The 12,291-nt window shown below is 46.9% G+C and overlaps 1 protein-coding gene across 4 annotated transcripts in view; it reads left to right on the forward strand.

Annotated features, from left to right (window-relative positions):
* LOC119446263 (calmodulin) overlaps positions 1-12,291 on the forward strand; it is a 112,271-nt gene that overhangs the window by 85,207 nt on the left and 14,773 nt on the right. For 2 of the 4 annotated variants that reach the window (XR_007466129.1, XR_007466130.1), the window contains 3 exons: positions 1,804-1,947; positions 4,403-4,645; positions 6,167-8,607. Coding sequence is in view for 2 of the 4 variants with exons in the window: in XM_049664047.1 (XP_049520004.1) it covers positions 1,804-1,947; positions 4,403-4,645 (387 nt within the window). In the remaining 2 variants the exon portion in view is untranslated. The remainder of the gene's footprint in view (positions 1-1,803; positions 1,948-4,402; positions 4,646-6,166; positions 8,608-12,291) is intronic. The other 2 variants (XM_049664047.1, XM_049664046.1) reach the window with 2 other exon arrangements.

A 12,291-nucleotide genomic window follows, 5' to 3' on the forward strand; every position in this document is an offset into this window, starting at 1 on the left:
TCTGATGCAAGTAATTCACTATAGCTTATATATATTCTTAAACGCCTCGCTGTATCCGAGCTCGGTACTTCTGTACTCTCCGCTCAATCCGACCCATGTTTCTTTATGCTGCTCGGGACCTTACAAAAGTATTTACACAAATTCCGTTGCGTTTTATTGACTTTTGATTCATTTAATGTACTTTCTATTGAAAAGTGATTGAATGTCATGCGTGATTTTTGCAGCGCCGCCTCCCCGATATTGACCACGCCTCCTCGTCGCCGCTGTAAAAAGAACAGATCGATTATTGACCCGAACTTTCGTTGTCTGCGCATTGTTGCGTCACCTGTAGGCTATTGCGGTCAGAATGACCGGACGCTACCTGACTTGTTATTCCTTTTTCGTGGGAAACGCATACATATGCTGGCCTTCACGAACGGGTCGCGTGGCCAGGCCGAGTCTTGCAACGAAGTTTCGCAACTGCAGCAATTAAAAAAAAAAGAATAAAGGCGTCGCGCATTAGCCGCTGTGACTCATCAGACAGGCCTATCCTGGAGATTTCAAGTCCGTCACGCTTGCTGCTGACAATGCATAGCCGTATAGCGTGCCGGAATTAGCAATCTCGCCTGGGCGTCTCTATACGAAGCGGCTGCATGGCTCCCCTATGGCCTATAGGCGGCCTCATGGGACCAGGGTTGTCCCAATTTTAGAGTAGAAAATCTATACAGTTTATGTTATCACATTTTAGTGACGTTTAAAAACGAGAAATGCCGCTAAAAAAAATGTGAGTTGAGAGGATGCTCTAGCTCGTGGCCGACATCGATTATCCCCATACAGATACATTTAAAACGCGGACATGATTTTATGAAACAATTGGGGGGATCGATTTGAATGAAATTTACTGCATTTGAGAGAAAAGTTAAATTCTGATAACACCAAGAAGCAGAATTTTGTCTTAGGGCGTGTAATTTTGTTACTGCCGAAATTTCGCAATTTTAGATGATTTTTTTATTGAAATTGGGCATCGTAAGTAAAAGCTCCGCTTCCTACAGTAACTGCAGATTTTAACTTTTTCATCTAAATGTAGCGAACCTCATCAAGTTTGATGCAGTGTCAGCCGAGAAAAACATTTCTCCATTCCTCAGTATTTAGATGAGAGCCCCGAGCTAAAGCCACTTATAAGCTTGCTCTAATCTAATTCTTTATTGGGAGAACTTGTGTCCAGAACCACAAGGTGCACTCAAACCGCAGCGATAGCGGAAAGCACGGTCGACGAACCTGAACTCGTGGGTCCAGACCGTCGGCTATATTTATACATACATCACCTTACATTGCAGATTAATCGCTGGTGCTCCTGTACATTAGATAATGTACAACTCTACTATATTCCTGTCGCGCGCGCCCAATCTGAATAAACAAGCCTTTTGAACAGTATAGAATTGGAAACAACAGTCAAGAAACTTCGGAAACATTAAGCGCGCCGAGCGGTAACTTGATAACAGTGATAAACTCTCGGGCAAAGAATTAAGCGGAGTTGGTAAGGTGGATGGAAGAAGGGTGATCTACAAACGTAGCCTAAGTTACTGACTTATTGTTGTATAGCCCAAATTTAAGCCTCTTTTACACAGAAGTGTCTTTCACGCTTCTCCGCGTGTTCTCTTAGCTCATATGTTTATAGTTGCAGCTATAATAGAGTCAGGCAAGTTGCATCGCAAACTTGAGGTCAAGGCTCATTCTAGTTACGAATGCAACCTTCTTCCATTGCAATTTTTGCGAAAGCCGATTCCTGAAGGTTCTTTTTTCGCTTCCTTTCTGACCTCACAGAGTTTAAGGAGGCCTTCATGCTGTTCGACAAGGACTCCGACGGCCGCATAACGTCATCCGAGCTGGGAATCGTCATGCGTTCTTTGGGACAGAGACCGACCGAGACCGAACTGCGGAACATGGTCACGCTCGTGGACACAGACGGTGAGTCACTTCCAGCCCACGCGACTGTTGACACCTGCAGTGTAGGGAAGCAAATTGAGGCGCCCAATTCAAACCCCCTCCGACCTTTCCTTTTGTTTTACTGCGACGACATGGTAAAAGCTGAAAACTGCGTTTGCTCTGTTAGTCGATCCTTTCCGTCTAACGTTGTCGTCGTCAAGTCCTCGCCGAGCCACATTCTCATCGCTGTCACTTACCAAATGGCGAAGAAAACAACGAAATTTTGCCCACCAACACCGCCAAGGGTAGAACTCAGTTCTCTGCGGAAATGTGCAATCGGACTTGGGAGCTGGGTTGTCTGTTCTGGGCACTGCGAAATTCCGCCACACTGTCAAAATCTGCAATGGCGTCATTATTTAGCCAATCGGAGAAACCGTAAGTAGCAGCCGTCTGGGTCAATTAGAGTCGACAACATGGCGCATTCGACAATATGGCGGAATTGGACGACGTCCTGAATAGCGAACCCGAATAGTGCTAACTGAAGAGGAATCGCCCACTATTAGTGTTATGGAAATATGTGCGGGGTTCTGCGCGCAACGCAGGCTCTGAGAGGCACAGAGTTAATACTGTAAAAAACTCTATGCCGAGAAAGGTGGCGCCTGTGTACGGATCTCGGAGGCCACAGCAGGCAATGCTGTGGTTAGTGGACGAAGACGGCGTTGTGCGGATCTCGAGAATACCTTGTGCTTAAGAAGCATGGCGATGTTCGGTATGACAGTCTACTGCTGTCTTATAGAAAATAAATGTAATCAGACTTAAAGTGCTTAAGTCTAACGATCTCTTTTTCTTCTTTTACTCGCGAAGCGTCGGGACTGAAGAAAACGTATGCAGTTAGAAAAAACGTGGTACCATTAATGTAGACTGGTTGGCCGGTCCATCTCGAACAATCAGGAACAGCGCCAACGTGCGAGAAACAAAGAATTCACACTGAGACACGTGTACAAGGCTCACTTGTCTCTGTCTCGGTGTTTGTTGTTTGTGTTACTCAACTTGGCGCCGTTCCAGACTAGAGGTACTTGCATTCGCCTGCTAATGTGCCTCTGTCCATCTGCCCTACACGTACGCCCCCCCCCCCCCCCCCCCCTTTCCGACAGTGCAGCCAAATTTCACATATTGTTGTCGTGACTGCTATTGTAATCCACAGCTTCCGATGGCTGGTGAAAACAGAAGGGGAACATGACGACAGTATCATTCGCTTTTGCGACGAGCATTGTTGACATTATAAATTTTTTGTATAGTGTGTAGGTATATATAGGCGGGAGGTCTATAGTTCATTAACGTGCCCCTATGCGGTATACACTCGACCGTATTGGCATTCCACATCCATCAAAATCGAATCCGCGACCTTGCGCCCAGCAGAGCGACGCCGTAGCCACTGAGCCACCGCTGTGGTTAAGCGTAAGAACTTTGCGTTAGCGATAGCGTCACGTGCTCCACACTGCGCATGTGCTGCACGAGGTCCCCTTAGGAGGTCCCCTTTCAGCCTTGTGCTATGGGACCTCCTTCTGTATATACTAACCCCAATGCGTGTATATTTCTTGCGACAAATAAAAATTTTTGATTTTTGATTTTTGAAGCAGCGCTGTGGCTCTTGCGTGCGTATGTACTGTATTTACCGTGACATGGGACGATCGAAGTAGGCGAGACTGCTCACGAACAAAGTGACGGCGTTCTAATCAGAGCTGCAATGTACGTAGGATATAATAACGTTCCACATAAAGCGATTTCATTACAACGAGAGATTATACTGTTACCTGAGGCTAATGTTACGCAAATGTGCAGCAGGAGACGAAACCATGCTAGAGAGGCTGCTCCCAAGCAAGCTAAAGATACGATAATAGCAGTTGTGACATACATCGCATGTAATGACGTTTCGTGTAACGCGACTTTGTTATAATGGGAATTTAAGCTACCGCTAATGGGAAGCAGGACACGGAACCACCGACTGAAAAGAGGCTGCTCCTAAACAAAGAGAGAGAGAGAGAGACAACTTTATTTTGATGGGGCACGGAGAGCCCCCAAACAGAGTGACGATATCCTAATCACAGCTGCGATATACATCGCATATCTAATGACGCTCCGCATATAACGACTTCGTTATAACGAGAGTTTAAGCTCATGCAAACGTGCAGTAGGAGACGGAAGCACCGACTGGAGAGTGGTTTCTCCGCAACACATTACCACTATCTGTTTCACTATGTCGGAACGTTATCCGAAATACTACAGCCAAATGGTTCGAACAACGCGGCTTTTTGTCACGGGAAACGCTCCATCATTAAAGAACTAGGCCACAGTAAAGAGACAAAGACACCTTGATCTGTGTCTTTGCACATGGGAAGACACCACATTGTCGTCATTGCGTCTTCCTTTCATGCCGAGCTGTGTTTTCCACGTGTCATCACCAAAGAGCCCAACAATCACGTGGTGTCCATCGCAGGGAACGGGACGATCGAGTTCAACGAGTTCCTGTTCATGATGTCTAAGAAGATGAAGGAGACGGACAGCGAAGAGGAGCTCCGGGAGGCGTTCCGCGTGTTCGATAAGAACGGCGACGGCTTCATCTCGGCGTCTGAACTGCGGCACGTCATGACCAACCTGGGGGAGAAGCTCACCGACGAGGAGGTCGAGGACATGATCCGAGAAGCGGACCTCGACGGAGACGGGCTCGTCAACTACGACGGTATGCTGCTGACTATAACCTCGACTCGGAGCTCCACGGCTGGTTGTAGTTCAGTCAAGCCGTATCAGGCTATCTATAGTATAGCCAACGTATACGTTTCCTGGGTTTCTTTCTTTTTCTTCTTTTCGCGGTGGCACTCGTGGCAACGTTTCGAGGTTGGCGTCTGACAAAAGTGCCCGAGAGCGACAGAGGCGCAGTGACAGGTTGGGCGAGACACATTAAATGCCACCGCGTTCCCGTTACCTATAGAATATCGGCAAGGGTGGGATCTAATTCTGCTCGAACTTTTGCTCAGGAGTAATTGATGGTCATGGACATGAATAATTTAATAAACTAGGATGGAGCCATTATCAAGTCATGCAGCCAGCCTTAGCAAACGAACTCTCCGCAGTTGAAAGCCCTTCCCTTGGCTTTTTTCCTCGCAGTGTCGGCCCAACACGTGACCTCTGAAACTCGGTGTATTGGCCGAGAATGTTCGGTTCCCGGTAGTTTTTAATCGATGCGCACTTGCCCTGCTGCCCATGCCGTAGCTTTGCCTGCATGCATAGTGGGAGCACCGGAACCAACCGCGCGCTCTGACGTGACGATCACGTGTTAGGCTGACTCGTTTGTCCTCAGTCGTGTTGCATACTGCTCCCTCCTAGTTCTTCCATTCTCCATGGTCATGAACAATCGCCCAAATTGCTGTCTTCTATAGGCCGGCGCGCGCTTCCCGTAACGTCATCGCTGACGTTAACATATACGACGGAGGATGAGCTGTGGCATCGAAAGTCGCAGGAGAGAGCAAGCGGTCTATTGTGCGAGACTGTATTCACTCACTGCTGCATGCAGCAGAATAATATTGAGCTCACATGTTTACAGGAGCATTTGTCCGCAGATCGGAAACGTTTTCTGACCATGTGCAAAAAAAAAAAAAAATTAAATGCCCCTTCAACTTGTACATGAAGCGGCGATTGATGTGCAAGAGCATGTATGTACTTCGTCAGTGGCAACACCGTGTTCAAGAGAGGCTTAAACTAGATATCGCAATTCCTTTCAGGTGCAGTTACAGCTGCGTTTTACTCCATGGGGAGTCTGAGAGTGCTAAAGGTTGGCATGTATCTTGCATTCCACAACATGCATTACTATGCTACAGAGAAAGGAAGTTGTGTACATCACAAAGAAGTTACAAATTTAATTAAGCAACACTTTTTCTAATATCACAGAACTTGTGATTAACATTTAAACATTACTGCAGATATTTCACTTTTTTATTATTCTTTCTGCTTCAAACTACTACATTATTTTTCGGACCAACCCGAACTTTTACAGCCGCCCTATAACGCTAGCATCTTGGCCATTCCTCCGTAGGGCGTAAGTGCAAATATTCGAGGAGAAAAAAAAAAAGCAGCAAAGTGAAATCAAAATGTGGATTTCACTGTGGGAAAGTGCTGTAGTAGCAGTGAAGGAGTTCAGGATCGAATAAATCGCTGAAGCCTGACGTCTTTTTTTTTTTTTTTTCTGTCTCCTTTCCGTTCGCAGAGTTCGTCACAATCTTGACGGCTCCGAAGTGAGCGATGGCGCCCAGCCGCGGAGCCTCGGCCTCTCCAGTGAGACAATGACGAAGACGTCGACGTGTGTCCACGCGCGCGAATCTTCCAGTTTGGCAATACACCACCGCGCCCTGCGGGACCGGTCGAATCATCAAAGCAGCGAAGAATGCCTCCCCCCTCCCCCACCCCCCTTCGAACCGCTACAGACGCTGCCCGGTGCGGGTGGACGCACAGACCTTGATTCCTTTGAAACCTATATAGCCATCCACCAACTGCGTGCGATAACTCGGAATTCTCTCTCCGTTTTTTTTTTTTTTTTTTTTTGCCTTTCTGTTTTCTTTTTTCGCACTGTAACATACAGCACTCCCGGAAAGGTGCAACGATAGTCCCTGGCTATAGCAACATCCTGGTTTAGGCGCTTGCAAGACGGCGAGTAACAAAAGACGCGCAGAAAAAAATAATCCGTGGAGTTTTGCTAAATCGAAACTTTCGTTATAACGAAATAATTCGTTAAAACGGGAAATTCGGGAAACCGCTTTTTTTTTTTTTTCGTGGCATAGCGTTTTAGCAGCTTGAGCAGCTTCTTAACGGCAGTGAGAGTGATCATCCTGCCACATTCATAACGGCTTTGTTCCGTTGCTCGAGTCAATTCACTGCTTATCTCTCGAATCGTTTTCAACATGCCTATCCAAAATCATGATGAAGTGAGCTCTGCTTCGTAATCGCAGAGATGGAGATTGAGCGCGAACGAATAAGGCCACGGGAGCAAAGAATTTGAAATTAAATCGCTGTACTTGCTGCGCCAGGACAAGTTGTACTTGCGGTGCCATGGGACAAACTGGACCCTTCGGGGTGAGCAACTGTTGCATGCACTGCGCAGTGTGTCACCCGTGCTTTTCAGAGCGCACATCACGTGTCGTACCACGACGCTTCCCCCACCACCGCAACCGCGTTCTTCACATCGTTTTGATCAGCACTCACCACTACACTCATTGCAATCGTTCTCAAACCAAATAATAAAAGCGGGGTAAAGGCACATAATACACATTGCGAAATTCGGCTCGCCGCTGCCCACGAACGAAGGACTTTTTTTTCGCTACCAACTTCATCGCAAGCACACGGTCAAATTTTGAGCTGTCTTCGGCGATTGCCACATGCGCTGGGCCTTGTGCATCGGTGTAATAGCGGGCTATCTTCGGGCGTGGTACTCGGAAGACCCCACGAATCTAAGTGATGACTGGGAAGTTCAGTGTCGTTTGTTTGTTTACTTGTGTCACACTGAATTTCGCAACACCCGTAAGGGTGCCAACGATATCCCTGGCGACCAGCGTGCTCGTTCAGTCGGGTATAAAACAATCTGTACGTAAGCAAGGTCGTGCAAAAAAAAAATAATAATCCTTGAATTTCATTAAATCGAAAGATTCGCTGTTAACAAGGGGCACAATTGACATGTTTTGTAACACTAGTAATGACAAAAACAAAATGACGGAATTTACCTTGAAGTTTCCCGGATCGGTGATGCATTCAGTTCCGTAATCACTGCAGTTCCGTGCTTTGTTGTATACTGGAGGTAGGTGGCACAGATGCAAAGCGCCAGGGAGTGTAGTTGGCGTAGTGGCACAACCCTATCCCACCTCTCTTTGCACGTACACCACGTGAGCCCGTCATCGTAGTGTTCAACGTGCGCCACATTTAACCACCATAGAGCCCTGTCCGAAATCCTACACATCTCGGCGTGTACTACATTGGGCCTGAGGAAGTAGCTGCGTCGATAGCGGGTCGCAGTATAGCCAGCGTGCGCTGATTGAAAACTCTCGAAAGCGACCCCTATAGCGTATTTGTACCGGACCACGGCATCGCCCGTCGCAAGTTGACAATTGCAGCACTTAAGCCTGAAGCAAGCATAATAAGAAAACGAAGCGAGGAATAAATCGAGCCTTTTCGGAGAGCCAGCCCGGATATTCTAATCGTCCACGGTCTTGTCATGTGTTACAGTCGGTAGCGTTGACCGCGTAGCAGCACCTTCCAAAACGCTTTTGTCACACTATAGTCGCGCGTGCGTGACTTGCAGCAGATCGACTGTAATAGAATACGTAACAACCGCACACATTGTACGCTTTTCATCGAGCCAACTGTTGCGTCCAAGCCTTTTCCAGATTGTTTGGCTGAGTGACAAAAGTTTTAAGTGGCTTCTGCGCACCGCGGAAAAATGGAATGCCGTTTATGTTTACGTGCGCCCTCACGTTTGGCCTCCCAAGGCTAAAGACAACGGAAGCCTTTCAATTGAACATTTAAGAATGCATTACATGAGTGTGTAGCAGTCGTCACATCGCAATTAAGCATAAATACTAAACATTGCAACCGCGTACGTCATTACGCTATGGGATATTTAACCGACGAAAACGGGCTTGGTTACGGTGGCGAAGTAAGGTACATCGGCGTTTTTGAAACGGCTCTAAACGGACGGAAGACACGGGAAAGGAACGCACAGGACACGCGCTCACTGAAATTTTGTATAGGAAAAACAGCGAATACATACAAAAACGGCCAACCTGCGTGCGCACATATGCACACTCAACCAACGGCACTTTCGAACAGATCTATTCCGCAATCGAAGAGAAAAATAGCTATAGGAAACTGATATGCAACTATCAGACCGATTTTACGATGTGAAACGCTTCCACGATCTTACGTACCCTCTCACTGTTAGATCTCTCTTAATTCCTTGTTTGATTGCGTAACAGATTTGATCGCAAAGGTGCCGTTGCATGGTTGAGTGCATATATGCGCGTGCATGTTGGCATTTTTGTGTTTTGCCTAATAAAAATGTGAGTTGTCAGTCAGCGGCTCTCCTGTGCGCTTCTTCCCGTGTTAATTTTTCGTCCCTTTAGCGCTATTTCCAATTTCCCCAGTTGTCCACTTCGCCACGTGATCAACGTACGGCCGTAGGCGAGATGGCGGAGAGAGGGGACCGAATCAGTAGAAAGTAGACCTCACAGAACACCTGTACAGCTTTAATGTCCAACACGGGCGGTAGATAGGACGTGTCACGTGACATCTAGTAGAGAAGCCCATCGAGACACGCACCGTAGGAGTCCAGCAATAACTAACATTCACAGCAACATGGGCTGAGATGAAGCGTCAGGGAGACGTGGACAACGCACGGAAATGCGAGACGTTAGAAATGTTTTCTTAAAGAGGATCGAGTCGGGACACTTGGATCTAGTTCCGGCAAAACGTCATCAGCATTTTACCTAGCGAGGAGCAAGATAATTGGCAGCTCAGTGGAACTTCCGTAGAGCTTGCACTCTTTCTTTCTTTGGCTTTTCAGTAATGACGGTTCTCTCTCTCTCTCTCTCTCTCTACCATTCCCTACTTTTCCCCCAATCCTCCAACCGTCTTTACGTATTTCTACTCAGTGTAGTTCCTCCTTGACAAGCACTGCGATCGGGCTAGTTTGGTACCGATCCGTAACTTCGGATAGCGCAGGAGGGACTAAAACGAAGAAAGTACACGGGACAAGTTACGGTCCTCCAAGGCGCATTTTAAGTCCCGAAGCTTGCCATATCATTGCGATAATTTTTTTCCCTGCTGAAATCGTCGGGGCTGCATGGAGTCTATGAGGAGTTATGAGAACATGATCCGTATAGACATGACAAGAACTTTATTTGAGTCCTGAGGAACTGAGATCTAGTCGGTGGCTCGGCCCACGATGGGACCGGGAGACCAAGTCCCGTCGCGATGTCATGGGCCCTCTGGACAGCCTGGAGTTGAATTTGAAGATTTCTGCTCTTGAGGCCAGCCCTTGACGAAAGAGAAATGGAAACATGATCCGTAGCTCCTCAAAAATTAAGGGCGAATGTTAGCTTCCACTTCGCTTGCTGCCACCAGCACTACTTTGCATAGTTGTCCGTAGGTGGCACGCTCAATTGTGAATCTCCCAGTTTAGGCGTAACGCTTCGCGGTTTCTTGAAACATGGGCGCGAGGGTCTTTATGGCCAACTTGGCAAATGGCAAGGCTAGAAATCCTCCCTCATCGTTAGCGAGCGATGTCTCAATTTTGTTCTTGTTGGTTGCGGCTCTTTTTTAATAAGCTCTGCCTGCTCTTGAAAGCCGTCCTGTTCGCTGTTTTCTGCACCAGTAAAGTGTACCCGCAATATGAGACACAACATTACTTCTTAGCAGTACAATTAATGACTTGCCCATACGTAAGTCCGTATTCGCAAGAATGTTTCTGTTAAAAAAAAAAAAAAAGCTATGTACTTTCCAGACTAATTCAGAAGCCATAGAACGGCCCAGTGAGATATCGAAAAAAGTAGGTGGTCAACTTTTGCTGAAGCACAACGAACAAACTTCCAACACCGGGTTTTTCACAACCACACAGCGATCACCCAATCATCCATCACCACGCACATTGTTACCGACATCTATCCCACATGTTGATTTCTGGTGAAACTTTTTTGACATTCATTGTTGTGTGAAGTTTGTGAACCATCAGCTTCAAAGTATCCAGCATGCACATTCAACCTGCGTCTGCACTGGTGCATGGTATGTGTCAGAGAAACAGGGCTTTGGATTGTTTACTTGATTCAATATTTCCCAAGCAAGAGGTGCCGTCGCTCCTCGCACGTGTACAAACATTTTTTCTCCTCGCTGTGACAGAAGACACCCCCCCCCCCCCTCCCCCCAAATAAATGCAGAAAATGCACGTGTGGTTTCTTTCTTGACTAGTACGATCAGACACATGAAATCGGGCTACAGACGCGTAAGAGGTTCAATGGAAACACTGAATTAGTCAAGAATAATAAAGTATTCTTGGAGAACTCAACTTCTGTTGATTTTGAGGCAATAGATTGATTATTGGAATTAAAAATTACGGTCAAACTTTCATCTTTTTTTAAATTTCCCGCTGAAACCTTATGGTCAGTACGTCAGTGAGACGTCACGAATTGCAAAGCACTTTTTAGCATTTTGGCCGTTGTCGTTCACTAAATGTTCTTGAAATTTCCCAAGTTCAATCTTTGGGTCTTAGCGTACAATGCAGTAATTTTTTAAAGATACATGTTTAACTAATAACGAGCAGACGGCTTCAAGCTCCATGATGTCACAGTGAGCTGGTGCGGAAATCTATTTTTCTCTTTAGTGTCCTTTTAAAGTCTGCGTATCATATCAATAATTTTCTTTATCTTAGATATCTTTTCCCAGTGGCATAGCAGGCTGAACACAAAGGCAAAGAAACATTGTCATGTTGACGTACCTGATAGCCATTTGAAACAAAACCAGTTGCCAGGGACTGGAGCAGATTATTCTAGCCTATAATTACTTTTAGTACGACAGGCCAGAATTTGGAACATTTTAATTAATCGTACAATAAGACACCCACTTCATGCATCTGCAAGTCCAAAAACAGGTGCCGTAGACGTAGACTTCCGTAACATCGACTTCGGTTAATTCAATCTATCGGTTGATTCGATCCCGACTGAAGGACCCGGCAGGCGTCCATAGAAATTTCTGTGCGCCAAGACTTTGGTTATTTTGATCCTGAAATATGCCTTCGTCGATCATTCTCACGTGCCTGACTCAAAAAGAGTGATCCAAATCGTGACTTCAATGGCAGCAGTGTGTACTTTGGCGGCGCTGTCAGACGGTGGAGGTAGAGTTACTGTATAGCACCCTACTGCTCCCGTAGGTAGCATATACAGTAACTCTAGGTGGAGGCGCCGTTGACCCGCTCTCAGTGGAGACGCCGATTTTCACTCTGCCTTCGACAGATTTTCAAGCAAAAACCGACAGCTTTCTTCAAAAGAAACTGGCTCCGATGATTGCACGCGGGTTGTCCGAGCAGCTCGATGGCCAGCGGGCTCATCGCGGCAGCTGCAGTGTCTACGCTACGCAGTGCGTGCCTCTGAGATGTGCGCGCGCCCGCTCTCGGAGGCCATGCAGAGTCGACGCATATACGCGCAGCTGCTCGAGCCGCGCTCGCGCTGGTGTTTTCCAGGCTGGTCGTGCTACGTGGTGCGGACCGGCTTCGTACTGCACCAGCCTGATCGACGGATAGTTGCCAAATCCAGACTGCGCATTTTTGAAGAGGCTTTCATACCAAGCGTACGTAAA

This window comes from Dermacentor silvarum, chromosome 3 (genome assembly GCF_013339745.2).
Source record: "Dermacentor silvarum isolate Dsil-2018 chromosome 3, BIME_Dsil_1.4, whole genome shotgun sequence".
Taxonomy (NCBI): domain Eukaryota; kingdom Metazoa; phylum Arthropoda; class Arachnida; order Ixodida; family Ixodidae; genus Dermacentor; species Dermacentor silvarum.